Below are 26,776 nucleotides of genomic sequence, written 5' to 3' on the forward strand. Positions count from 1 at the left end.
GAAAGTGCACCTATGCCTTCAGCTTACCCCTCTGCATCCTTTTCGCAAGCTGCTGAGACCAAACAACATTAAGTGTTAATAAGAATTAACTGTTCCATTGGGACTGGATAGCTCAAGAAAGAGTTGAACAAAAAATGACCCTCATAACTGGGCAAACCTGAGGTCATGACTAATAGTTAAACAAATGCAGAAAAGGATATCCCAAAATAATCCCACATAAGGGTTTAAAAGCTTTTCTACTACATATTATGTCCCAGTAACTTTATATGCAGCTAGAAAATTATAGAACCACTGGAGAAATGGTTTCTTTCCCCCCATAAACTGAGAAGATGTTACAAATTTATTTTCTGGTCTGTACCACCTCAGCTCTTCATATGAATTACATCCTTGTGTTCAAACCAGTAGTTTGTGAAAAATCAGTTGAGACTCACACACACATACCTTCCTCTCCCTCTTCAGATGAGTAAGGTGTCATAAACACCCGCCTTACAGCTGCTATATTAAATAGCTTCTTTTAAGCCTCTATGGGCAGTAAACCAAAACCAGTCTACAGCACTGAAATGGTTAACATCAACTGAGGTTCTTTTCATCTATCTGGAGAAACTAACTGAACTGCCAAAGCAAATGGAAAATTTATTTATGCATTATTTCATCCGCTTAGGAAGAATTAATACATAGGGTCATGAACAATCAGTTATTTCTTCTTAAATGTATTTAAAAATACCTGCCTGATTTCTAAAAACTTGTAGCTGACCTAATGGTAGAGTGTTAGCTTGCATTTAATTGACATAGTTTATATCTAAAAAAAAAAAGTCAGTCTGAACCTTTACAAAAAGCTGAAGTTTAGTATGCTGTATTGGAACTACAGGAATTTGAAAGCAAATTATTTTCAAGCAGCAACCCAGAGATTTTTCAAATAGAATATAAGCTACGATGGTAGGTTATACAATTTTTTATATATCTATCTATCTATATTTACATCACAACCAACATCTTGTCAGACAAGAGTAGAAATACGCATTCATGAGTTAAATTAGCCTTACGTGCAGCATTCCAGCCAAGTAATTCAAGGTTAGTAAGTCAAGATTTGTAAATCAAAGCAAGTTACTTGTGTTCAGCTACCGTTTAATCTTCACGTAAATATTGCATGTTAACATGCTCATGCTTTAATGTGCTTTAAGCTACTTAAGACAATCTTGAATAGTACGTTGGTTTTTTTTTTTTAATTAGCAAGAGTTCTACGCTTGGAACTCCCTCAATTGAGAGTCACATAACATTAACTGGTATAAATTTTGAGTAAAAAACGTGGAATGATAGATAACCCTAGACTGCCATCAAAATCACTTTGCCTGAGTAGTAAAAAAGCTAAGCTAAAATTTAACAATATGAAATGATTCTTAGATTTATTACTAAAATGCAGCTTCATTGTACTCCCTTTTCTCATGTATTCATATTTAAAATTATTTTGATTAGTGATATATACACACATAAAGCTTCTCAAGCCTACGATTCACTGGTGAATCATCTGGGACTGGGCCATCCCAAACTCAAGATAACCTTCCTTCAATAAACCTAATCTAAGTTAGTTTATAAATAGACACTTGATCTTCTTATTCACAAGTATATTCAGTGCTTACTCACTCAAGAATGAATACTAAAACAATTCTATTGATGCCAATAAGGAAGTTTAGTTTTCTTCCGCTGAACCCATCCATTTTCATCTGCTTCCATAAATTTGCTAGCAAACATATCCAGTGTTCCGAAATGACTGTACAGCTCGTCTTGGTTAGTATTTTTTCATTAATCAAATAGCAATCTTAAAAACATTTCCAAGTTATATTTTTTTTTGTTTTAAAGGGTAAAAAGTCCTTCAATGAACTAGAAGAATGATGCAGATAGAAAATAATTTCATCAGTAGTGCAAGAGGATAAAAAAAATAGTCTAACATGCTTTTTCTAAAACATTTTCTGAAGCTTTAAAGGTAACTCCATCAGTGATAGCAATGGTGGAAGAACTAGCATAAAAGGAGCATTACAGATATCTTAACTGGGCTTAAAAAGGTTCTGGACTATGCAGTGACAAAATGCTAGAGGCAGCAAGCACAGATGGATGAAAATCTCATACTTGTGCTTCTTGCCACCCATAGTGCTGAACGGGAGACAGCGCAGCGGTAGGAGACCCCGGAACTCATCTAACCTAAGTGAGGTATTTGTAAAACCCAAGCACATTTTTGTCTCTGCCCCAGCTGGCATAAACACTAACTTAACCTACGCTGTTTGCCCAATGTCTGTCTATTTATACATATAGCAGTGGTAGGGAAGTGTTTTTGCAGTTTAATTTACCGTGGCATGAACATTATTAAAGACTCTTATAAAGAACATTGCCTACTCTCTACATCAGTCAGCCTTCCCTTCTCAAAAGCTTCAGCGGCAGACTGGTGCTCAGGACCCTTCTCTGCACAGGAATGATCCATTAGAAGAAAGAAAGAAAGAAAATTCAGACAGACCAATTACTGTGTGTTTTTTAAGTGATGAAATGCACACGTTTTCTTTCAGTTTGTCATCTTCACCTAACCATCTGTTCCTTCCTATTCCAATCCACCCTCTCACTCTTGTCTTTTGCTTTCTTTCTTCTCTTCTCCCCACACCCCTACCTTGGACCTCTCCCCAGACGACATTAGATGCAAAACGTGCATGACTGCCAGTTATCTGGAGTCCTGCCTACACGTTATACATCCTTCCCCAACCATCACTGGTAAGCCAATCTCAGCAATGCTAGCAATCATGGAAAATACCAGTAAGACAGTTCCCTCTTCGCAAATTCCCCGCATTTTAACGCGGGTGCAGCAGCCTTTGTTTAGGAAGGACCAGGCACTTACCTTGCACTTTTGTAGCTCACTCCCCTAAAGCAGAGTGCATTTTGGTTAACTCACTAGTGCTGTACGCTCCAGCACATACTCCGTTTGAACACATCTGCTGCTCAGCAGGTCTGAGTATGATTCCCATAAGCAGCGAGCACAAACTCTGTTGCCTTCACAAGAAGGAACTGTGCTAGGTAGTTCCCTTTCCATATACAGAAGGATTATATTTACACAAATTCGCTACTGCTAGAACACCGAGTTACTCTTAATTTTGTTACTGCTCTTTTTTGCCCCCTACACAGCCGGGTCTAAATGCATATTAGAAACACAGTAAGAGATCATACAAATATACGGAATAAGAATTTTGTTTTTAGGAGAACTGAAATTAAATTATTTTTAAACATAAATCTGGGTGTGTGTGGGTTTCATTTCACTTAATTCCATCCATCAACCTACTCTGCAGCCAGTGATAGATATTTTACGAAGAAATCCCTGGTTATGTTGCATCAAAGCTTACAAACTTTATAAACGCTAAGAAGAAAGGCTGCTCCAAAATAGCTGCTGAATTCCTTGTGGAAGCTCCCTCCTCACCCTTCTTATAGGCAACAGTGAACTTTAATGAACTATTAAACTAATACATGATTGATTTTTCTAGGGTTTAAATAGCCAATAAATACCATCGAAGAGACTTACAAGTTAGCAGTTAGTCAAATGAATTACAAGGTAAATATTAACTTACTAACCTCAGTAAGAACTTGCAGGCACGAGCTACAGATGAAGTAAAGGTGTTTTTCCAGCTTCACATTTCTCCCATGTTAAATACATTGCTAAATCTACTTCAGTTTGTTTCTATTCCAACATACCAACGTGATATGGAGATATTTCAGAGGTTATGTCCCAACTTTTCCTTTTCAGGCCTCCGGTTGAGTTAATTTCATAGTAAGTATAATTAATACACACAGGACATTTACAAATTGGTTTTGAAACCTGGTAGATAGAACTATGATGATGGAATAAAGACAACAGTTCCCTTTATAAAAAAACCCTGGATACCACCGATGATTAAAATGAGTTGCATCAACTCAGGATTATTCTGCAGAGCTGCATGAAGTGTACTTCCTCCTTCCCGGTAGCTAGGATTAAAATAAATAAATAAAAACTAAATCTAAGCATGCACATTTTCTTCATTTGAAATGTTTCATACTCCATATTGATTCTTGAAGGGGTGACTTTGTACTTGATTTTGGCAGATTATTTTTTTAGATAATTGAGTTCAAGACTACTTAAGCCTCACTCTGCAACCTGAATTTTTTAGAGCTGTAGTCAAGTAACGCGTCAAATACTTATCCATGTCGTCATTTGCATCCTGGGGCTACCTTAACTTTCTCCAACTGCTGAAGGTAACAAAAAGCTGAAAACAAACAGGGGCTGCTTCTGCCCAGATTCCCTCTACTCCAATAGTATCGTTCTGCCAATGAGAGAGGGAGAACTGCTACAGGAATGTTTCTGTCCAAATATCCACTTCTGCATTGCAGTCACTTCCTAAAACTGTAATTTCTTCAGCTAGAAACTTAGCAGTTGGCCATAGCGTATCCATGTGCAACCAGAGACTTAACAATTCCGTATCTGTTGGGAAACCTTAATCAAATAGTTGTTTCAGTAAAATAATACCCCATTGTTTTATATTTAGAAAATTAGTAAAAAATTGGTACTGTTGAAAGTTTCATGTTATTAAATTAGCAAACCTATTATGTGAAAAGGTCAAAAGTCGGTAGGGCTTTTTTGGAATGGAGGGGTGGAGGAAGAGAGTGCTTTGTTCTGGTAACCACAGCTAGTGAGGGCAGTTAAGTGCAAAGAAGTGTGCAACATAATCCCAAATGTAAAACACAATTTAGCACGATGTAGTTACACGAGATCGTAACAATAACAGACATAATAGCAATTATTTAGAAACAAGAAACTGTGAAATGACATTTATTGAAATGAATGAGACTCGATCTCAGACTAAACAGCAAAAGCCGATGAAATTCCATCAAGCACAGAGGTGCAAAACATGAAATTAAAATTAAGGCCCTCACCTAGAGCAACAGCGAGAGCAGGTTACCACGGAGTACCACGCACTAGAGGGCAGTCTAGACCTTCCACTGGCTGGTTGGGCTAGAACCACCACAGCTGCAGTCCCACCCTCAAAACAAGCATACAACAGAACCCTCCACATCTTTAAACGACTCGTAACCACCACACCTGAAAGCATTTGCAAGAGCAGGAGTGTAACTCTTGTTAAAATGACACTTCTCACTACACCAGTAATTTCTAATGACTTTTTTTTGTATAAGAGTCCTATCTGCATACACTACCATCTTGCACGGATTCTGCAGTTTTCCCTCCAACAAAGACGTCTCAAAATACTTTTCAAAGGACACTGCTAATTACTGTCCATTATGAGGGGAAAGTTAAGCACAGAGTAGTGATGAAACACATCAAATCCAGGGATGAAATTAGACATGTCCTCCAATCTAACCAAATATTTATACATAAACTTCGTTAATGAACTAGAGCAAACAATTTACTCATGTTTATTAATGTATAAGAAAAGAAAATTAGCAGTTTCAGGCCAAATAGCAAAGAAAGCTCATACACAGACAGGTAAATAGAACTATTTTCATAGATTTATTTGAAAAATACTTACAAAAGCAAGTATGTTTGACACTAAAATAGTTAAACTTATTCTGTGTTTACATTGGTGTAATTAAGCGTGCAGCATTAACAGTCTTTTCTGTTTGAAGCATTGTTAGTTTGCCTTAAGGAAGTGGGGAAAATTCTGGTTTACTGACAAACGATGTCTCCCTGCCACTTCCTCAGAAGCAACTACGGCTGTGATCTCTGCCCAAGATCTCAGCACACTGAAAACTGGGTTTGCTTTACTAACTGCCAGCCTCCCAAGTGCAGATTTACTGGAACCTGGAAGGTGGGTCAGTTTTTTTCCTCTAGGAAGGAACAGGAGAGAGGAAGGAGAGGAAAACAAAAGGATTGAGTTTTTACGTGAAGAATTTACCAAAGCTACATTTCATGAAAGAGTCCTTAAAAATGTCCTTTGTTAGTGGCCGTCTTCCTTCAAAACATGTGCATCCTTCTGATCTTACCCATAAACCAATGACCTTGAAGCTTACCATTCCTATAGCACTTTTTTTCTAGGAGAGGCCAGGACTAGAATAGATAGGATTCCCCATCCAGACAGCAGTTCAGTAGTGTCAGAAATGAAATACAGTGCAATTAGTTTCCACATACTGTATAGCTACATTTTAAGACAAAACTGGCACAGCTACTGATTGACAGAGTTTGCTGTCTCCATGTAGTCCATGCTCTGGCAACAGCTATAGTCTGTTCACAGAGCGGTTTATCAGGGCACATGGAGTGGATGGGATCTCACCAGCCATTATTTTGCATGGTGCCAGTAGCTGCTGCTGCTCGAGCCAGCATATTTCTGTGTGTCTCTGAAGCAGAAGAAAAAGTCCCATCCATCACATGCATTGGCAGCATTCGCCTTCTGCCAGGCTGAGGGGTGTAGCTGTTCTGTCGCCAGTCTTCTTCTGGGGGCATATCAACTCTCCTTGGACCCGGGGCCTTAATGCAAGAAGGGGGCACAGGACAACCTTGAGAGGCACCGGGATCCCAAGAAGGCTCATGTGGTATTCTTAAAGTGCTGTAGTCTGTGCTGGCTGGTAGTCTGCAACCGATGGCATAAGATTCACGCATTTGATGTTGCGAAGGCTGCTGGAGGAAGCCTTCCTGTAAACTCTTGCCTGGCTGGCCAGCATGTTTCCCCCAGAATGTCGTTCGTTTATCTGGTAACGTGGCTGTTTGCCTGGCAGGGTAGCTTGTGTTCAGCCAATGGCCAGAGACACTTGATGCTCCACCTCCTAAATGCGGATTAACAAGAGGCTTTTGCCCCTGGGAGGGGGTGCCTTTGGGTGCGCAAGGGAGACTCCCATAGCTCAGTGCCACACCTGGGTAGTCTTCACCTTGGAAAGCTTCACCCCTGTCAGGCACAACCAGAAGTTTCTGGATGATGTTCTTCTGATCTCCTGGGGGGTAAAAAAAAAAAAAAAAAAGGTCTGCTTAATTATACATTTTTGTTTCATCCTCTCAGAACTTTCAGCTGTGGCCAACAGGTGACAGAAGAAAAACAAAATCACTAGTACATCCAGTTACTGGTGGACATGCAATTCTGAATAAAAGCTAGCTGTACCCTTTCTAGCATTCACTTTCCTCACTGCATTTCCTCCTTATCCTACCACAGCTGCTGTCAGAGACTTCAGATTTCTTTAATAGCCCTTCTGTCATCAAGGAGGAGCCCAACAAAATATTTAAAGGCTGGTAGATCAAACTGGTTTTGATGGCTGTCACAGGCAAAATAATTCTCATGCAGGAATTGGTTATTTCTATCGGCACAACTACATGTGTGATTTGCTGGTACGAGTAGCTTGTGGAAGTACTCTCATACATGAGAAGGTGGTGGGTCTTACTGCTACTTTTACACTAAAGAAAATACCTCACAAAAATGTGAATATGATTTTATATAAAGTCATTATAATGTTTCCATAAAGTTTATTCCCTTTTGTTATGTCCACTTAGCACAGAATCATGGAACAACTCAAAAGGGCAGAGAAGAAGCAAAAGAACGTGATTCGTCCTTCCAGATTTCAGGAGGAATTCAGGCAGATGGTGAAACATCATTATGAAAGACAAGATCTGAAGAGTTGTATTTCAGCAATATTTCTGATCACGGAGGAGGATGAAAAGTCCTGTGATTACCTGACTGTTTACGTGCCTTGCCCACCATGCTGGGCATCAGTACATCATGGGGTAGGTGCTGCACCTGGGTTGGGTTGTGCTGGGTATCAAAGGGAAACACAGGAGGATCATGGGGGAAAGGAAGGGAAGTGGAGCTGGAAGAACGGTGGCTGGTGTCCACTGGCATTTTCCTCATATTTGGTGCTTCCTTTTATAAAATGAGAAAGGAGAAAAAAAGAACATAAAATGATGAGTAAACACAGAGTTGGGTTGAATCAAGCAAAGACGGTGTTGATCCAAGGAAAGGGATGAGTCACTGGAACAAAAACATGCATCTGTACATGAAAAACACACAAATAAAAACTACATCAATCCAGTAAGGCTCTTGCTGCAGTGGTGGGCTACTTAGGAGGATCATTTGACTGGAAATATACCAAGGAGAAAAAGCCAAAACAAACACAAACCCGTCATGGAGGTTTGGTATACAAGCTGAATCCACAGAACAATGGCAGGCCAGTTAGCATTGGAACTGCCATGCTACAAGTCATGAAATAAAGAAGGGTATTGCTGATCCTGCCTTCCTATTTTCTAGCAGGCTTTACTGAAAGCTCCGATTCCAGACTATGAACAGATTTACCTGTTACAGCTGAAGTATTTACCAGTGCTGTACCATTTCCCTCTCTTAGGAGGTACCTACCCCAAAGCAGGGATGGCTGAATGGCACGGTAACAAACCATCACAGACTTGAGCCCAGTGACTAACCTGAAGAGTGGTGACAGCCAGCCATCCTATCGGCTGCTTCTGTTGTAGGGATAAAAACCTTCAGCAGGTTTTGGGGTCTTGGGCAGCTAGAGGTTTTTAATTGCTTCTGCCAGAACCTCCAGGTATGTGTTAAAGCCCCCAACTAAAGCATGCTGAGGAGCAAACATTTGGAAGTTGACATATTCTTAGCTTATGGTACACAGCAGAAAGACAGAATCAGACTAATCAGTCTACATAACTGATTTTGCAACTGAGACTCTTCTACACTTATTATGCAGTTGGTTTCAAATCAAAACTTAAGCACAGTTTGCAGAAAACTCAATCCAAGACAAACCATCGTATCTGGCTATGTTGCTAAACACCAACAACAATCTGTTACTGTTTTCCTCAGTGGCAGTTTTAACTCACACCTAAGACTACTTAACAGGGGTAACAAAGGGGGGGAAAGAAAGAAAAAAAAAATAAAAATCAATCTCCCTATTTTTAGTTACTTCTTCTATGTGACTGGCTCCATGTTATGTACCAAGTCTTGAATTGTCTCCCCTTCACGCTTACTTTTACTCTCTAAAAATCCTACTTGCTGAATATACCCACAAGGGAGCAGAAATTTTCGCATGGTTAGTGGTGTCTTTTTAAAATTATATGTGTATTAGAAGCTTTCTTGAAAATACTCTAAGTCAACTGAAAAAAATGTTTATGCTGGATGTCTTTGGATACTGGCAAGTAATATTAGCTCATGTGCTTACCAGCTGCAGCAGATACTACTCTGCAATGACTCCTGAAGAAGATGGCTTTGTTATTTAAATAAAAGCTCATTCTTCTTCCAAAAAGAGAACAAAAATTCACAAAGACAAGCTTTCATCATGGCTTATTATTCACCTGTCTACTGTCTTGTTAGTTAAACTGCTAGATGCAGAAAGAGAAAACAGTAACCCTACACACAGATGACGGCTCTTTGGAAAGCTGCACATCATTCTACTTACAAAACTGTGAGAAGAGACCAAGGTCTCTTCTCTGTTTGAGGTGACTGTCCCACTGAGACTGCGAGCAATGCGACGGAAATTCTCTGCACTGTACATCTCCTCTTCGGGTTCCCTGCTATGTTCTCTGGTATATGTGACCTGCAGACAATGATCACACATTTCAGAAAAGGCTCTCCATAATAGCAATTTTCTATAATAATTATAGGGAAGAGATCAATATAAATCTAACAGACTACTTATATTTCAATGAAACTCCATGACCTTTTATTTTTTGAAATCCTTCATTCAGGTACTACCTTGAAAACTTAAAGCACATGGGTCTGTTTGGATCTGGTGATTAAAAATATTATATTCCTTATAGTCTTTCTTTCTTTAGTAAATATACACTGATTGATTTGTCTAAGTGAGATTCATTCTTTTATAAATATCTAAAGCCAGGTCAAAAAGTCTCTACTGGGATGAATCTACCTGAAGGACTGACTGCTGCTACAGGCACCACTGCCCCTGTAGAGATAATCATGGCTGCAACTGACAGCCATCCTATGATAAAGTACTACAGTCTTCTCATAACCAAAAAAAAAATCTAGTATTATTTGATGAGTGCTGGAAGCTTGTTCATCTTATGTTAGCAAGCCAAACGTTTATTCCTTCTTTCTTTTCCTCTGTTCTATATAAGCAAGACCATTTAAGCTCCCTTTAATGAGCATGGAAGTATTATAGGGAATGTCATTTCCCCTTGAAAATACTTGTATGTTTTCATGTACAGGCGCTGATATGTAACTGCCAGTTATTTAAACAGTTTATCCCCAGAAAAAAAGGAGAAAAAGCATCTTCTCCCACTCTGAGGTGACCAACTACCAACCGTAGCAAATACCATCAAAGAGCAGTTATCGTAAGTTGTGGATGCAAGGCAGTTCATGTCAATATGTTCGAAAAGACTAGATCTTAAAGTTTTCAGGGATATGTTCCTCAAAGTCAGAATTTAGATAATTTGATTGCATGCAAGCTGCATGTAGCACAAGTCACTCATTTTTCATCTAATTAATCCTGAGCTAGACCACACTTAAAATTCTCTCTAACATTAGTATCAATGACCCCAGTACCTTTTTCATAATATATTCCACTTCTCCCATTGTAAATTCTTTCACTTGCACAGGCCAAGCCCTTCCCCCTCTAGCACATCTTAAGTAACAACACGTCACCTTGGAGACAGAAGAGACAGTGGATCCACACAGACTGCGCTCGATCTCTGCTGTTGGGGTTTTCGAGAGACCCATGCCAGCTGTAGCATGCAGCTTCCTCACATTCAGGTTCACAGAGACTGGGAAGGAAAATGCTATGGTTAAATTCAACGCCTGATTGCCCGTTACGGCACATTTCTGACTATCTTAGGTCTGACTCCAGCCAAGACAGACAGACTATACACACAGAACGAGAAGTCATCAGAGAATCTTTGAACATTAATGCATAAGCTAACGCCCAACATTTCAAGGGGAAACAGTCTATCAGGATGCTCACGCCTGCTTCACTTGCCCTTTTGCAGGCTTCTGGGGAGCAGTTAATTGAACTATTTAAGAGTTAAATGATTTAACTGCACATTGGCACTTGTTTGATACAGAGGTGAAATAGTTTAGGGGGCCTAAAGGGACAGAAAATCAGCTACCAGGAGCAAGTTACCTGAAGTTACTTGGGATAAACAAGACTCATCGGCTTTAAATTCCCCACATATTCACCTGCTTGTTCACACCCAATCCTACAGTTTGTCAGCTGTTTGTTGTGCTGGTTAAATAGCTAGAAGTGTTATTTTTAACTAGGATTGCTACAGTTACTTCACTTCAGTGCAATCCCCACCAACCAGTTATAATCCTAAAATTTCTCATGGAAAAGACAGGCAGATCAATGGCCTAATAAAAATGGTCACAGGGAATCTCTCTATAAAGAAAGAAAGGTGATGTGCTGGTAACAACACATTTTCTGCATTGAGGTGGCATTTGGAGGATCAGGTCTTTGCTTTAATCTCTGTTGTAAAGCTCCAGTGGTGAAACAGAGGCATTTTCACCATGATTCTGAATGCAAAGATCTGACAAAACCAGTTGACGTGGGGCAGAAAGCTTAAACAGCATTTGCAAATGAATAGGTAATGCAAGTTAAAAGTGAGAAAGAGCTGTCCTAGACCCGCTCAGGTGATTTTCATCCAGTTCATCACAGTAGATGCACTGGTTCAAACTTTTTGTTTTCATACGGAATTTGCAGAACTTAGGAAGAAACATCTGAAAGTCACAGCAAACCAGAAGATCTCAAACACAAACTTCACTTCAGAAGAATATCCGTATCTCGTATCCCTCATACATGTAGTGGGGAAATAGGCAAGAAAAGTGTCAGCGTAGGAAACAGGGCATTTGATGACAGAACTCTGAAGCTCCAGCTAACACTAAAGCAACTGGGCTTTATCCTGTTAGATTTCCAGAAAGAGGTTCCAAAATCAGTAAGCTAAGTAGGAACACGTAAGACTCAAGCCCATGCAAAAGAGCATCTGCAAGGTTGTGAGGTCAGACCTTGCCTAACTCTGAAAGAAAACCAAAGGACAACAAATGGGAAATGGCCACCTTCGGATGTGTCACCTGGTCTGCCACTGGACTGCAAAGACAAGAGAGTTTCATAGAAAACTCAAGCTGTTGAATAAAAACCTGTTCAAGAGTTTACTGCAGTATTCACTCTGGTCACAGCCAGGCTTGATTTGTCAGGAATGATGGAGGCTCCACCTCCATGGGTGCAGGGCAGGGGAAAACCTGTCTTGTGTATGTATTGCAATATATATCACATACATATATCACTTTGGTACCCATCAAGTTTCAGGCTGCTTTGTATTTAACCAGAAAATTTGTAGCTCTAATGCTATGACATGGATTATAAAGAAATTTGCTTCACTTGTGCTAAGCAAAGAATCAAAGTTGCCCTATCTCAGGCAGGAGATTAGATCAGCTTAAGAGGAACCAGACTGCTGTCATCAGACTCTAATTGAATGCCTCCAGCAACAGCTGGATGTTCTCACAAACAGCAACAGAATCTGTTAGTTTTCTTTCGGCACCAAGTAATCCACAAGGTCTCAAGGATCTTAGCGCAGATCATGTACCCCCAGTGCTGCTTTCACAAGTAATTTTCCAGAACTTAAAGCAGGTCGCCCTTAGCAAAACACAAGTTCAACTCTCATAGATCTGAAAACACTTTTAAAAGTTATTCCCCTCAACCAGGTATAGACTAAATTCTGAAATACAATACAATCAGTTAAAATTCACAAATGTGGAGAACATGAACTTCAGGCATAGAAACAGTTTAATAAACTCCAGAGGTGATGTAGGACTTTCAAACAGCAAAATTCAGCCTGACCTAAGCAGCTAGCTCTCTACTTGAAAACAGGATCAATGATGTCTGTGTTATTCTTAACAGATGTTGCGCTCCATTTGCCAAGATCAACAGCTACTCTGCAGCCTCCCCAGGCAGTGCTATCACACTGCTTCTCTAGTTAGAATGTTTTCAGAGTCCACAACCTGAATCTTTCTGTATCTGTGCACAAATTCATGCCCATGAACTAAATCAACTGGAAAACATACCTTCACCTATATTGGAGTACATAGGCAGGTCAACCAAGAAAAACAGCTGCATCATTCTTACCTGATTGGTCAAATGGATACCTAGCACTGTCCTGTCTTCCCAAGAAAGGCCTAGTGGCCTGAGATGCCTGCAGACTAGTCTGATAGAGGGATTCCAGTTCTGAGAGCTCCTGTTCTGTGTCTTGATTCCACTGTGGATGCAGATGTACTGGGATCCTGCTCAAGTCATCTCCAACTGCTCTCTGATCAGAAAGGGGTGGACTCCTCCCAGGTACAGGAAGCCATTCAGTATTCTTATTAGCCTTCTGAGAACTGTAATACCTAGTAACATTATCCACCCAACGGTCCACAGGCATAGAGGCAACCATGCTACTAGTAGCTCCATCATCCACCTGTTTCATTCCTCCATCATGACAGTGCCTTTCCAGGTAGGGTGCAGGGTCTGCTATATTCTGTCCACCTCTTCTACACAGCTCTTCACTGCGAGAACAAATACTCTTAGAAGCAACATGTTGGGCACTAAAACCCTCCAAAGAAACTACCCCGTCCCTAATATCCACAGTTGAGTGTAATTTTTCAGAAGACTGGTTTCTGTTCTCTTGGTTTTGATGGATTAGCTGTCTGTAACCAGAGGATGAAGGGTTGATGAAAGATTTTTGAGTTAACTTTGGAGACTTCTCATCCTGACACACTGCAGCAATCCAGCCTTTTTCATGAGTACCTTTTCTCTGGGAGACTGCATGCATTTTCTGAAACTGCTCTGCCAAGGAGCGAACATGTCCCTTTGTACTAAAAGCCTCAGATTTGCAACCTTCTGCTGTGCCATATTCATCCTGTGAGGGTAATAAAATCTCCTGGCTGTTTGCTCTGGAGTACTTATTTGTTTTCTGCAAAGGATCCAAGGAGCACTGTTGTGTAGGGGATGAAGTTGCAGGGGTCATTGCATGATAGGTCCCTAAATGATCAATGCTGGGCCGCACTGGAGAGCTTGCAAGTTTGGAACAAGGACTGTGCTGGCTGTCCTTTTTGGGAGATGCTGCTTGTGGTGGATGTGGGCAGGGAAACAGTGTAGGCAAGGACCCAAAGTTTACTGTGTTAGCCTTGGATTTGTACTGAGGTGTGAGAACAGGCGTTATGTTATGAACCTCTTCTAACCTGCTGCCACTGCAGCATTCCCTATAGTCTTTTGGCCCTGTGGCTGTGGTGTCAGCAAATTCCACACTATGGTGGGCATCATTCTCAGTTCTTGCAGACCTCTCTGCCAACCCTTGCCTATAGGGAAAAGAGGGAACTTGGTCATGAAAATCAGCAGAAGCAGACTGGAAGTTTGGAGAGATCCTGTTGGATGGATTGCTTTCAGAAGGGGGCAAGGAGGAAGACTCTGGATATAATGATGAGTGCAATTCATGGCAGGAAGCAGGTGGGTGGAAGAAAGAACTGGACCCAAATTCCACTTCTTTGTTGGGTTCCAGTGGTACCTCCTGGCTCAGCAGTACTTGGAGCGGGCCAGTCTGTTCACTAAAACACACAGAAGGGTAAATGATTAGCAGTAGTCATTGCTTTCGTTTATCCCTAGGGTGCAGAACTTGCACTAGGTGACATATACCTCAACACGCTTTTCTTTGCTAGCTGTATTCTGATGAAGACTTTCCATTAATTCAGTAGATACATACATCAATAGTCCTTTGCTTCTAACCCTGATTTCCTACTATAACTGATCTACTGAATCCATTTCATATTTTTAAGAGTATGTTGCTACAGTTAGGCTCTATATAAAGTATACTTGTACAGCACCCTAGGCACTTTAACGAGCAGACTGAGTGCGTGGGTAGGTATAACTAAGAACAGTAAAAATAGCATTTATATAAAACAAAACAACTGTTTCCAACATTAACATCTTAGATATTTTTGAAAATACTTTGGACACGTTCATGATCTGAACATGAACTGACAATTTTTCCATAAGGTCCCCTCTCTTCAGGCAACTTCATGAAGAATGACTTGACAACTGGAAGGAACAGGTTGAAATCTCTCTCATATCATCTTTGTATTCTGATCTTTGAGATATTTATCCAACACATTAAATAAAGTTCAAGCTAAATATATAACTATTATTTTGTAATAACTTGTATTCTAAGTATACGTCTAAAAAATAATTTGTATTCTTTTATGTACCAATGCAAGACAATTATATCCTTGGGTCATACATGTCCTTGGTGTTTTTCTGCATTTAGTTAGCATTTTAACTAATGACAGAAAAACCAATACCAAGTTCATGTGCTTGTGAGAAAATGACAGGCTACAAACAGCTCCAACAGAGAACATAAGGAAACTGTAACATCACTGCTTTGTTTCCTCCTTGAGATGCATAGAATGAAAGTTATCATGAAGACCTAGTTGATATGTGTAGCAGAATGACCTTGTCTGTGAGTAATTGCAAACTTTGCACTGTCTACAATGTTATTTATATCAAAGCAAGAGTACAGAAATCTGGCTATGAATAGATTCTTTTCACTGGCTGCAATATTAACATTTGGTTGGATATAACTTTTTGCAAAAGTAATGTTCTTTTCACAGAGCAGCAGTGAACAAGTTCAGCATTAACAAAATCAGTTTAGAAAGTTTTTCTTTCATTTTCTTAGAATCTGCCAAAATGCATAATTGGGGCTCTGCATTTCTCCTGTAAAAGAGGATAAAATGGACTCTTGATTGACAAAAAGATCAGCCCTCATTACGTATAATTCAGCTACTGCAGGAAAAGAAAAGAACATTATGAACGCCTGGCAGGTGTGCAAATTAACTGAGTTTTAGAGTATAGCTGTATGTGGCATTTTAAAAAAAGGAAAAGAAAAAGGATTCGTATCTGAGATTTCATCTAACCTTCTGATAATACACCATGTAAGAAAGGGGAGAGGGAACAAAAGTAACAGGTCAAGAAACAGCCTAGAAATTGGATAGGGATGGTCTAGGGCTAGGAGGGAATGGCATGGGAAGAAATAAGGATTAAGCTGCATGCTAAAGAGGGGAGGAAGAAAGGATCAGTTACAGCAGAGAGTTAATTATGCTACAGTTAAAGTCTGTATGGAAGAAAGAATCATGAACAGACGCTGAAGAGGCTGCTAAGCTAGGCTACAGGATGCCGGGAAGCACAGAAAGAAAATGAAGAATGATACAGCATCAGGGAGAGCAGTCAAGGTGACAGGATCAGGAGCTGGATCCAAGAGTTGTACCAGTGCACCACTAGAGAAGCGGACTAGAAAGAAAAGATCAGTGTACTTGACACTTTTCAAACTACAGAGCACTAAAACGCACTGGTTGCCGTTCCCAACATAAAAGCAATTATAGCAAGATTTTTACTGCAGTACACTCTTTTACTGAGTCCTGAAACTGCTCCTGATTGCAAACAGTTGCACATTTCATCCTAACACACATCCCCTTTTTAGCCAGGTTATTGTCTATTGTATTCTTTCCCTTGGTGCATAAAATACCGATGCTGCCAGGTGCTGACTGCTACAATTCTCTGTCACAGATCATATTTTGAACACATGCACATTGAACTATTCTATAAAGACTGGGGAAAAAAAAGAAGGGGTAGTTGACCATCTTATAATAGGATTTAACCTAAAGAAGAAAGAAATAGGAAGTAACGCTATAGGATTTGGACTATCTAGGGGAATATATGTAGTTTGCTATTTTTTTCCAGACTGCACTGCTCACAGATGCAGCTCAGATCTGGGTCTAGGTGATATACTTGGACTACCTTGTAGACTGGGCCATGGTGCCGCCCTGTGGTGGGTGGCAGGCTGGCGGCGGCAGCGGCTGCGATGGCTGTTGGTGCTGCATGCGATCCTGGAGGCTCCGGGCTTTTCGGATACTGATTTGCAGCTTCTTATCGACTAGGGCTCTGCTGTGAGTGCTAGCGCTGGCATCATGCATGGCAAGTCTTAGTTTAGCTAAAATGCAAAAGAAAACATAGCAGAAAACAAACAGAAAAAAGGAATAAAATTGAAAAAGAAAAAAAAGAAAAAAGATGCAGCAAGAACATAAAATATGGACCATGCAAATACTGCCACAAGAGTTCACAAGGATGCTATTGTTTCCATTAATGCACATTCAGCTTAGCCAGGTGTCCAAACACGTTAATTGAAACTAAACCAAAATAAAAAAAAAAGAAAAAGTTATCCATGTTTTAGCCCAACTTCTCATCCCCTTCACACAGGCTCTTTCCAACCCTGCCACACTGATGCTTCATTCTGTCACCTACCCTTCTCCTGTATCCTCCATACCTGGGACTCCCTTTACGTGCAGGAATACCCAGCTGGGATTTGAGATTCAGCATATACCTCGCTGGAATGGAAGCTAATAGAGCTATCATGACAGCTGTATGCTGCGCCCCTTATTCTGCAGTCTATAAGAGCCAATTTCTAAATGCAAATGCACAGGAGCTACTCACTCTGTCTGCAGCCATTCTATACAGACAGGGAGGAGCATGGGGTGAGACAGCCAGACAGTCATAATGGAAAAAGACCAAAAAGAAAATGAAATCACATAGCACACATTCTCAAAGGTCACAATGCATTTAAGCACTTCAATGTCCTAATGCTTTTTTCTTCATGAAAGTCAGGTACAGCACAGCTCATTTCTGTTAATCCAGAGGACTCAAGAGTGGGCTACAATTTTCTTCCTATGCTACACCCTCCCTGAGAAACAGGGGAGCTTAATGCCCTTTGTAATTTGGTCTGAGGATTGGGAAAAATTGTTCATTGAGGACCAAGGGGGAGTTACCTACCAGGTGCTTGCACCATTTAGCACCAAAAAGGGCACCCCAGTGCTGTTACTGCCACAGCGCTGGAGAGAACAACAAAAACAGATGCAAACATGAAAAAAAACAGAGATGAAGAGGAGTAGGACTAAAACCCGCAAAACGGAATGCTTGAAAAAAGGAAAGATGCTGTCTCCCTGCACGTTCCTAAAGACCAGCTGGACCCCCATATTACTACCTGACCGTTTAATGTGATTCAATGTTTCAGACTTTTTTCTACGATACTAGCAAACTGTCAAAAGCGCAATAGCTCAGGCGGTTAGAGTTACTTACATATAGCTTCATTACAGAGAGCCAAAGCTGCAGCACAATCCCCCTTCTGCTCCTGATTCAGCGACTCTTCAAAGATTGAGTCTGCCTCCTGCATCGACTTCTCAAAGCCATCACTCCTCCCTGCAATGGGCAGCACCCTTCATTTTGGTTTCATTCATTGCAGAACCCTCATCCCATTCATGATTGCCAAATTCTTCCACATATGGAGTCTCGCAGAGGCTGCACATATCCCAGACCGCACCACCTAACCTTCCCTAAGCAGAAGTACAACTTGAGTACTCTGATATGCTTGACATCCACACAGTAAAACAATGTGAACCAGATTTTTTCCTCAAATTTTGCTTACTTGAGAGAGTTGTACTGGCTTATTATATTATTTTCAACAGTCTGAATCAGTACAAAAGATGGTATAAGACATATCACAATTAGGAATTAATCTAAATTTAGAATTAAATCTAAACCAAAATATACCAGTAAAAGAAATATAGCAGGTCAGGGCTTTCCTCGTACATTATCTTAAGTCCCCTGCCAAAAATCATCTGTCTCTTCTTCAGATATCCAATTACTTCCACACAAAATGGAAAAAACCTGAAACAACGGGGATGTCTGGGGAACAAAAAACTCGGACTTGAGTGTGAGTGTAAATGCCTGCACGAAATACTTCTACAAACGCGTGTTCAGTGCATACACTCAACTGCTGAGAGAGACGTATGGAGTATGAAAACCCAACAGTCTTGCAGCTTTAGGAGGAAAAACACGCCGAGAAGAAAGGGACAATTGTCAAGAATTCTTTTTGCAACAATTTAGAAAACAGCATTGGAGAAGAGAAGGATAAATCATCCTTGGACACAAAAGAGAAAGATGAAACATTGTGTCCTGGCATCAGAACATCAAGTTCTGAGAGAAGGAAATGCCCAAACAGTCTGGTCTCGCCTATTAGGCATTATGGAAGTTATGCACTAAAATGTACACATTCAAATGAGGCAGGGGAAAACAGAAAATAAAACTTGACTTTTTGTTTTGTTTAGGGGTGGGTTTTTTTAATGGAATGTCTCTGTCATTGTGGTAGAGAACATGAGTATCTTTATCGGCCAACAATACATTACGTTTTCTCAACTTGCATAACACATGCTATGGCCTGGACTGCTCCCCAGCATCCTCGTGCACAGATGCAAACACAAACTCTTATACCATAAACCCCAAAGAACTCGCATGAAAAGCAAGTACTGCAGAGAAAAGTAAGAGTTGTTAGAGCAGTGAGTTAATCAAGCAGCACATTCAGTTTCAAAATCAAGGCTACTGAGGCTTGTAATCAAGGCCAGTATACTAAAGTTAGCTTTCTTTGCATGAATTTAGCAGTTTACTTGAGGGAAAATGAGTCACAAGTGTTCTGGAGTTCTGCGTACAAGCAAGCCTTCCAGGCAGTCAAGCAGTCCGTTAATGTTAAGCTATTACATCTCTGACTGGAGTGGGGAAAGGCTTAAAAGGAATGAACAAAACTTTCCCAGATCTCAAGTCAATGCCTGTAAACTCCTCAAACATTCTTCTGAAGTCTTTTTTGATTAAGCATTACTCTAGTTTACCTTCTTTTTAACAAGGAGAAGCTAAGCAATTTTTGCTTTTACCAACTAATACAACAAGAGATCAAAGAGGGGTAACGTCTTGGAGAATATGCTATTTTCTTTCGGGCAAGAGAAGCAGAGAAGACAACATCCTCATGCTCAACAACAGAGGTTTACTTTTAAATTTTTACATCATTAGCATTTATGTCACAAAAGTAAACACTAATACTAATAAAAAAATATCCGTCTACTCTGGTATATCAGAATTTTTTACCTGGTTACTGGCAGGTCACAGCAGGACTGTAAAAGATAACTAGAAGTGGCTCAGTGATAGTCATCAAAAATTATAAAAACATTCCCACAGTCAGACATTCTCATAGAGATCATATTTTTCAGCTGCCATTGGCACAGTGACATTCTGGCTGCTGAGCAGTTGGCATGGCTGTAGGCTGCAGAGCACTGGCTGTATTGTGCCCAGAGCTGGCATTGCTGTCGGGTGCCCCTCTCCTTCCTCTCTGTCCTGTAGCAGTAAACCAGCACCTCAGCTCTGATCTACAACAGGTTTGAGCAAGCAGCATGGGGATGCAAGGAGGCCTGGCAACACAGGAGGCCACAGTGGGTTTGCCCTAATCATGCATGTGTTTGTGGGAGCAGAGCCTAGGCGTTCACTACACCTTCCTTGGCTCTGCTGACCTGCCAACAACCCCCCAGTTAAATGCTCTACCAGGCTTCAGGCTTCACTCTTGACGGGGTCAGTGCACTTCATCCCACCTTGTCTCTGACTCCCCTCACTGCCTCATGGAGATTGAGGGCTAAAACAAAGTTGAGGGCTAAAAAAAAGGCGCTACATGTGAATCCTGTCACTAAGTTCCCTCTGCTGCAGCTCCATCCTTCCAGTTAAACCTTTTCTGCTGCCATCCCCTGCCAGAAACATGAGGAGTCACGGAAAGACAATCAAACTTACTATTTGGCTTTTTAATTTTTTTTTTCCCTGATTCTTTTTCCTTAGAAAAAGATATGTAAGCTAAACCCAGATCAGATTTTCAACATCAAATCCAGCTTAAGCCTGCCACAGTACTTGTTCCCACCTCTGTGCTGTGGCTGCACAGCTGGGCAGGGAGAAAGAGTGGAAAGTACAAGGGCAGGAACAAGCAGAATTGCTTAGGGCAGTGATGCTACCAGAAACAAAACAGACAAGCTATGCTGCGGGTGGACCCGAGGCGTCTGAAAGGTATAAACAGCCCTGCTCATTCCAAAATGTTGGTTGAAGCTTCGTAGCTAAATCTAGATATCAATACTAGTAACGGTGCACATCACCACATAAAAAAGGAAAGGTGCAAATATGTTAAAAACACCTTTGCATTACTTTGTCTCATTTAAGAAGGAATTTGGTCAAAATACCAAAGTTTTTTTGCATCCTGCAGGTTTGAAATTGATGGTCTTTCACTAACTGAAGGTACAAAATTGTAATGGAGAGAGAAAGAGAGAGAGAGAGAGAGAGAGACTTACAATAAGAAATTAATTTCAAAGGTTCAAAAAACTTCAGCACTACAGCCTTACAAAATATACTGCATTTAAAATGTTACCCTGATTCTGCAGTTCATCTAGATCCATGAACCTGCTGGGACGGGGATTAAAGCCCATTGCTGCCTCCATTTCCTTTTCTCTTTTTCTGCGTAGTTCTTGTTCATGCGCTCTTCTTGCCACCTCCTCTTGCAATTCATCCAGTTCACTCTTTAAAGGGACAAACATCTCCCCACCTTCCAATAAAAACAAACAAAACCAAACCTCAAACATTTTTTGATAGTAAAATCTCTTACAGTATCCCTTAAAAGACAAAGAAATATTAATGGAGAATACAATTAACATTAGAAAATAACAGACTGACCAAGCAAAGACCACAGAATTTCAGATCACAAACCTTGCTTTGTTAAGTTTTACTTTTAAAACCCTGCCCAAGCCATTTGGTTTCCAGTTGCCGTCTCTGCGTCAGTGACTGGCAGAAATGCTGCAGTATTGCTTCAAGCTCCCCTGCAGCACAGCCCATCCCTGGATTCACTGACCCAAGAAACAGCAAACGGAAGAGAGAGAGTCATTGGAAGAGATAAACCTAAGCTGATGCTGAAATCTTAAGGCTTCTTACTGTGCTTATAATTTTTAAATAATGCTATGTCAAATTAGCCATATCATTAGCTTTAGTAAGTAAAATGGATTCCAACTGAGATGCTTTTCATCTAACTGCATAAGCAGATGGAAATGGGAGGAAAATAAAGCATACCAATATCCTAGTCAACACAGCAGAAATCAATCAGTCATCACTCTCACTTCAACTACGACCTGTATTCAAAAAGCATCTCCTCTCCTCCCTTTCCCTTCCCCAGACATTCTCTGGAATAAAGTATTTGCTCAGAACGATACATAATCAGAATGCATATCTGCAGAAAAGCTCAGCCTTAGCCCAAACACCTTGTAAATATCCATTCTCATTTCTGACAATTTTGAATTTTGTAGAGCATTATGAGCTTCTTTTCGGGACTCTTCAATCCTACTAAGTTATTATGACTTATGTTTGGGAAGATGTTTTCCACTGATGGCAGAATACTGAGTTATGGGAAAGAATAGGAAAAAACAGTTTTACTTTATCGGTTAAGTCAATACTCAAAAAAGATGCCAGAGCAACATGATCAAAGGAATATGCCAACAAAGTTTTTTACAACCCCCTTTGGTAAATCTTATAAGTTATATCTTGTAAAACTGTGTTATGTTCCGCAATGTTTCTTTTCACAGTGAAATTGAGGAAAGGGAAGATAAACATCCAGAAAGTAAAGAACAACTCCAATACAATTTACCTTGCAAAACCACTGCTACCGAGGAAGTGTATCTTACCATTTCCAATGGTGTGTGGGCTGTTTGCCCAGCTCCCAATTGATGAAGTAGACTCCACTTCCAAGATGCTGCTACTGTGAGACTTTGGGATGTTACGCCAGGCAGGAACCAATCCACCTGCTCGTTTCATATGAACATCCCTCCAAGAAGAGAGTAATTATAGTTTACAATTTTACTAATCTCTCCAGGAGAAATTATATCTACCTTTTTTTTTTTAATCATCGCATAAATATTTACTTGCATTTTAATTTCATAAAAAAAGTCTACCGTAAGAAAATCTTGGGAGAAACAGGGGAAGAGAAAGTTAACAAGGGGGAGGACAATAATTCTAATCTCCTCCATAAGAGTATGCAATGCATGTTAAAACCGTGGTCTGATAGCTGTTCTCAACAGATTCTTACAACTGCAAATCTACTATTCTGACCATAAACAGTCTCAGTTTGTGATTGCCTGAAGCTTCCTAAGCCACGGAGAGAAACACGTTGTGCTGCCTGCTTATTTTTGCATATAAATATTGCAAGTGTCTTGCAAGACTTCAGTGAACTCTCAAACTTAAAATGTCAAAGATTTCTGTACAACACTATTGATTTCTCATTTTGTACAAGGCTCCTATCAAGCAATGGCTTAACTGAAACAAAAAGGTCTATGAGCCGTTCAAAGGACAAGCACAAAGTTTGATATTTTAGTTGATTTTTTAAATCATAGACTAAGGGTACGACTGTTTCAGATGCATCATTTTAGTCAATATTTCTCATTCAACTGAACCCCACTTCTTTTCCTTCTCACTAGCAGTAAGCTATCAATATACTGACAAGAAAAGGAATCAAACTCACTCAGATTCCTATTTCCCTTCTATTTCTCCCCTGCTCCAATAAAACTTTAATACAAGTCAGGAGCACTGTTTTGCATTTTTAAAAAAACGTTTCACACCATTATGTAACTATAGAAAAGAAATCAAGACTTCAGACACTACAAAAATGAAGTTTGTTGACATCTACCTGTGGGTGCTTGAGCTTTCAGACAAGGGCATGTCCAGACTAACTGGGCTGTTGCTGTTGCGTTCACTGCTTTCATAGCCAGACTCCATCCTCTGTATTAGATGAGGATGTTGATCCACCACGTGATGCTGGGTGCCCCGGCCTAGCACACCACGCTTGTATCTGACATTGGACTGGCTTGATCTTGTTTCTTGAACAGCATGTTCCTTCACCTCATTCTCAATAAGCTCTTTACCTGTCAAGACAAAAGAATATAGCTTGGCAGAAGATCCAAGCTTCAATATCAGCAAATCATCTATATATAATGACAATAAATAAATAAATGTTAGCTTCTCAATCATGCTTAAACCAGAAGCGCTGCCTTTAATTTAGTGTAAAACTAGCAATATTAAGTAGAAAAAAACCCAGTATTTTTACAGCATTCCCAGTAATACTAAGCAATAATCTATTCAACGAATTTATTTTTGAATCTCTCCCCTTTAGTATAACTTACCATATTCCCCCCCAGATGACAATCAAGTCTGGAAAGAAAATCCCTTCCTCCCTGTAACAATTTGTACTTGTACAAGATCATTTTACAGTATACCCAACTGTATTTCCAGTTTATATTTGTTATTGTACCCTGTCATATCTACTTCAGACGCTGTACTACTTACATTGTTTATTTTGCCACTTACTATTTGGTGAGGCTTACATAACACTAGTTCATAGAGGACAGGAAAATTTTTTTTTTTTAAATTCTTCCTTACTGATTTCACTGTGTATTCCCACTTGCCTCTTGTTTGTTCCCCTTACTTCCTTCCCTGGAGCTGTGTTCTCTTCTCCCTTCATCTCCCCTATATATATTTCTTTATGCTTCCCAATTCTTTTCAACCTTTAGCTCCTTCTAGTCGGTATCATCTGTCCCTTCCTCTCTCCAGGTCCCCAAATTTCTGCAACAGCACCCACACTAACCACAACTCTACTGCCAGTCACACAAACCTCTGTCCTTCAAGCACTCCGAGATGGGAGCGCAGCAGCTCCAGTAGCATAACAGCATAAAACCCAGGAACTGGTAAACTGCTCTCCACATCCTTTACAGCTTCAGGAGTACCCTCCTCTTTGTAGGGAGCAAAATAACTGTTACATTCATTTGCAGACTGGGGAAACGGAAGCGGAGGGGGCTGGGGCAGGGGCAACAAAAGATAAAAATCTGTTGTGAAACAACTTGGGGTATTACCTTCAAGAACAGCAAAGCTGAGGACAAAGTCTCTACGTACAAGTTGCATAGCTGCTATGGTGCAAAGTGGTCCCAGATAAATCATCACTGGCTGCCAGGCTCTTACCCTCACAACAAGAACTCAGCACTGACATACGAGGTACTCGCCGCACCATAGTCTGAGCCGTCATGCAAAAACACCATGCTGAGCCAGAGAAAAAACCCAGACCAATACAAAAGGCCATTCCAAGGGATGAACTTCCAGACACTTAGCAGTCTAGCCCTATGTTCATTTAAGGAGCGCAGATGGTAAAGTTTCCCTTATTATTTCCTTACATTAGGAAATTTAGCACAGAGAAAGCAAACAGAAGTATCATACATGCAACATGAATACCCACACAGAAACTAGCCTTCAAGGACACGACTCACCACTGATCTAAATGCCATGTTCAAAATTTCACTTTCCTACTTTATTTAAACAAAACTGGATAGTGGAGGATTATAAATTCCACACATGCTGAAATAAATCTTTCTTCTCAAACTCTTACCTGCCTCTTCAGAGAAGGGGCTAAGCTGAGTGTAGCCACAATGTTTCCTCTTGTCTTTACTGAAGATGCTGTCTATATTCAGAGACTCTCTTTTGGGTCTCCAAGTTGGCCGGTACCTGCTAGATGAACTGGATTTAGACTCACTGCTGGTACTCTCCACTTCCCAGTCTCGAGAGTGTACAGACAGGCTTTTTGAGGGTCGTGTTTCTGCCTGATCCACACTACTCCCTCCACGAGGGGAATTCTGAACGGTTTGAGAAATCTGCTGTGGTCTGCTGTGGATCATATTGCTCACTGTCTCTTTAAATTCCCTCAGCCTGCTGGTGCTGCTGGATGGTTTGGGGGCAGTTCTGGGGGCTTGTTTCTCCTTCAAGGTTTCTCCTGCAGTTTACAGAGAGAGTAAAAGCCACAAAAATCACTTCAGATTAAACCAGCAGTGCTATGTGCAGCATCTTCATGCAGACTTTGAAAAGTAAAAAACAAAACAAAACAAACCCCAACAAAATTAAAAAACCCCCAACCAACACCCTCCAAACAAACAAACAAACAAACAAACAAACAAACAAACAAAGCAGAGACAGGCAAAATACAGTCAAAGATGTAAGAAACAGGGATGGAAATGCATGTACACACTGAGGATCTTAAAAACATGCAGAAAGAGACACTGATATTTGAAATAAAGTAACATCTCTTGCCTTCACTGTGGTATCCTGACGACTGAGCCTCATCTCCTTTTCGCCGAGACCGGCTAGAACTCCTCTTGCGGTCTGCCAGTGAGCCCTTTTTGGAAACATGCCTCTGATTGCACTCACTGTCAGTCAGGTGCCCTGGAAGGACAGAAGAATACAGCAGAGATGACAAGAGCCTTCGGACCAAGTGTTCTGCGCACTAAGAGCAGCAGGGCTCTCTTGCTCCTTAGGAGCTGCAGATGCTCCAATGCTAACTGGCAGGTTTGGGTAAGTTTCTGTATCCAAAAGTTTTTGGTTTTGTCTTGGGGAGGGTGTTCTGTTCTTAAGGTCATAAAAGAGCAATACAGCCCCTTCAAGGACTCTGGTTAATGAGAGCTCATCCACAGGGATAGGAAAAAGTTGACTCTGCCTTGTCTTCTAATAGTCTAAGGACATCACTTTCTTGCTGTCTGAATACTTTCTCAGTTTTAATGGCCACGAACACGAAACTCCTGAGGACAGCTTGCTTGACATTACTCTGTTCAATGAAGACTCAAACACATGAATGAGTTACCATGTAATAATAAATTACTGCACATCATCAGCTGCTCTGCACTAACTATCCATCTGCACTCTCTTCGCCTGTAGCGAATACTAAGTTAGCTTAGTCTACATTGAAGAAGGCTCAGCTGGCTCTCAAGGGCTAAGCCAGCTAATTCACATCTGCCACAAGCTAAGAGCATACACACAAACCATCAACATGGATCAGCTGGCACATGACAATGTTTCCTTACTACGGCTCATGTGTCTG

At 40.6% G+C, this 26,776-nt stretch overlaps 1 protein-coding gene across 1 annotated transcript in view; it reads right to left on the bottom strand.

The window, feature by feature from the left end:
• Positions 1–5,497: 5,497 nt before the first annotated feature.
• Positions 5,498–26,776, bottom strand: part of USP54 (ubiquitin specific peptidase 54) — a 70,939-nt gene continuing 49,660 nt past the window's right edge. The window contains exons 12-23 of the mRNA XM_009322440.1: positions 25,993–26,124; positions 25,298–25,678; positions 23,552–23,786; positions 22,554–22,693; positions 21,254–21,427; positions 18,106–18,225; positions 16,771–16,963; positions 13,072–14,528; positions 10,602–10,720; positions 9,400–9,537; positions 7,676–7,862; positions 5,498–6,945 (exon numbers count right to left, since the gene is read on the bottom strand). Coding sequence (XP_009320715.1) covers positions 6,287–6,945; positions 7,676–7,862; positions 9,400–9,537; positions 10,602–10,720; positions 13,072–14,528; positions 16,771–16,963; positions 18,106–18,225; positions 21,254–21,427; positions 22,554–22,693; positions 23,552–23,786; positions 25,298–25,678; positions 25,993–26,124 — 3,935 coding nt within the window. The 3' untranslated portion in view covers positions 5,498–6,286. The remainder of the gene's footprint in view (positions 6,946–7,675; positions 7,863–9,399; positions 9,538–10,601; positions 10,721–13,071; positions 14,529–16,770; positions 16,964–18,105; positions 18,226–21,253; positions 21,428–22,553; positions 22,694–23,551; positions 23,787–25,297; positions 25,679–25,992; positions 26,125–26,776) is intronic.

Source organism: Pygoscelis adeliae, unplaced genomic scaffold, assembly GCF_000699105.1.
Source record: "Pygoscelis adeliae isolate BGI_AS28 unplaced genomic scaffold, ASM69910v1 Scaffold244, whole genome shotgun sequence".
In the NCBI taxonomy this organism is placed as follows: Eukaryota; Metazoa; Chordata; class Aves; order Sphenisciformes; family Spheniscidae; genus Pygoscelis; species Pygoscelis adeliae.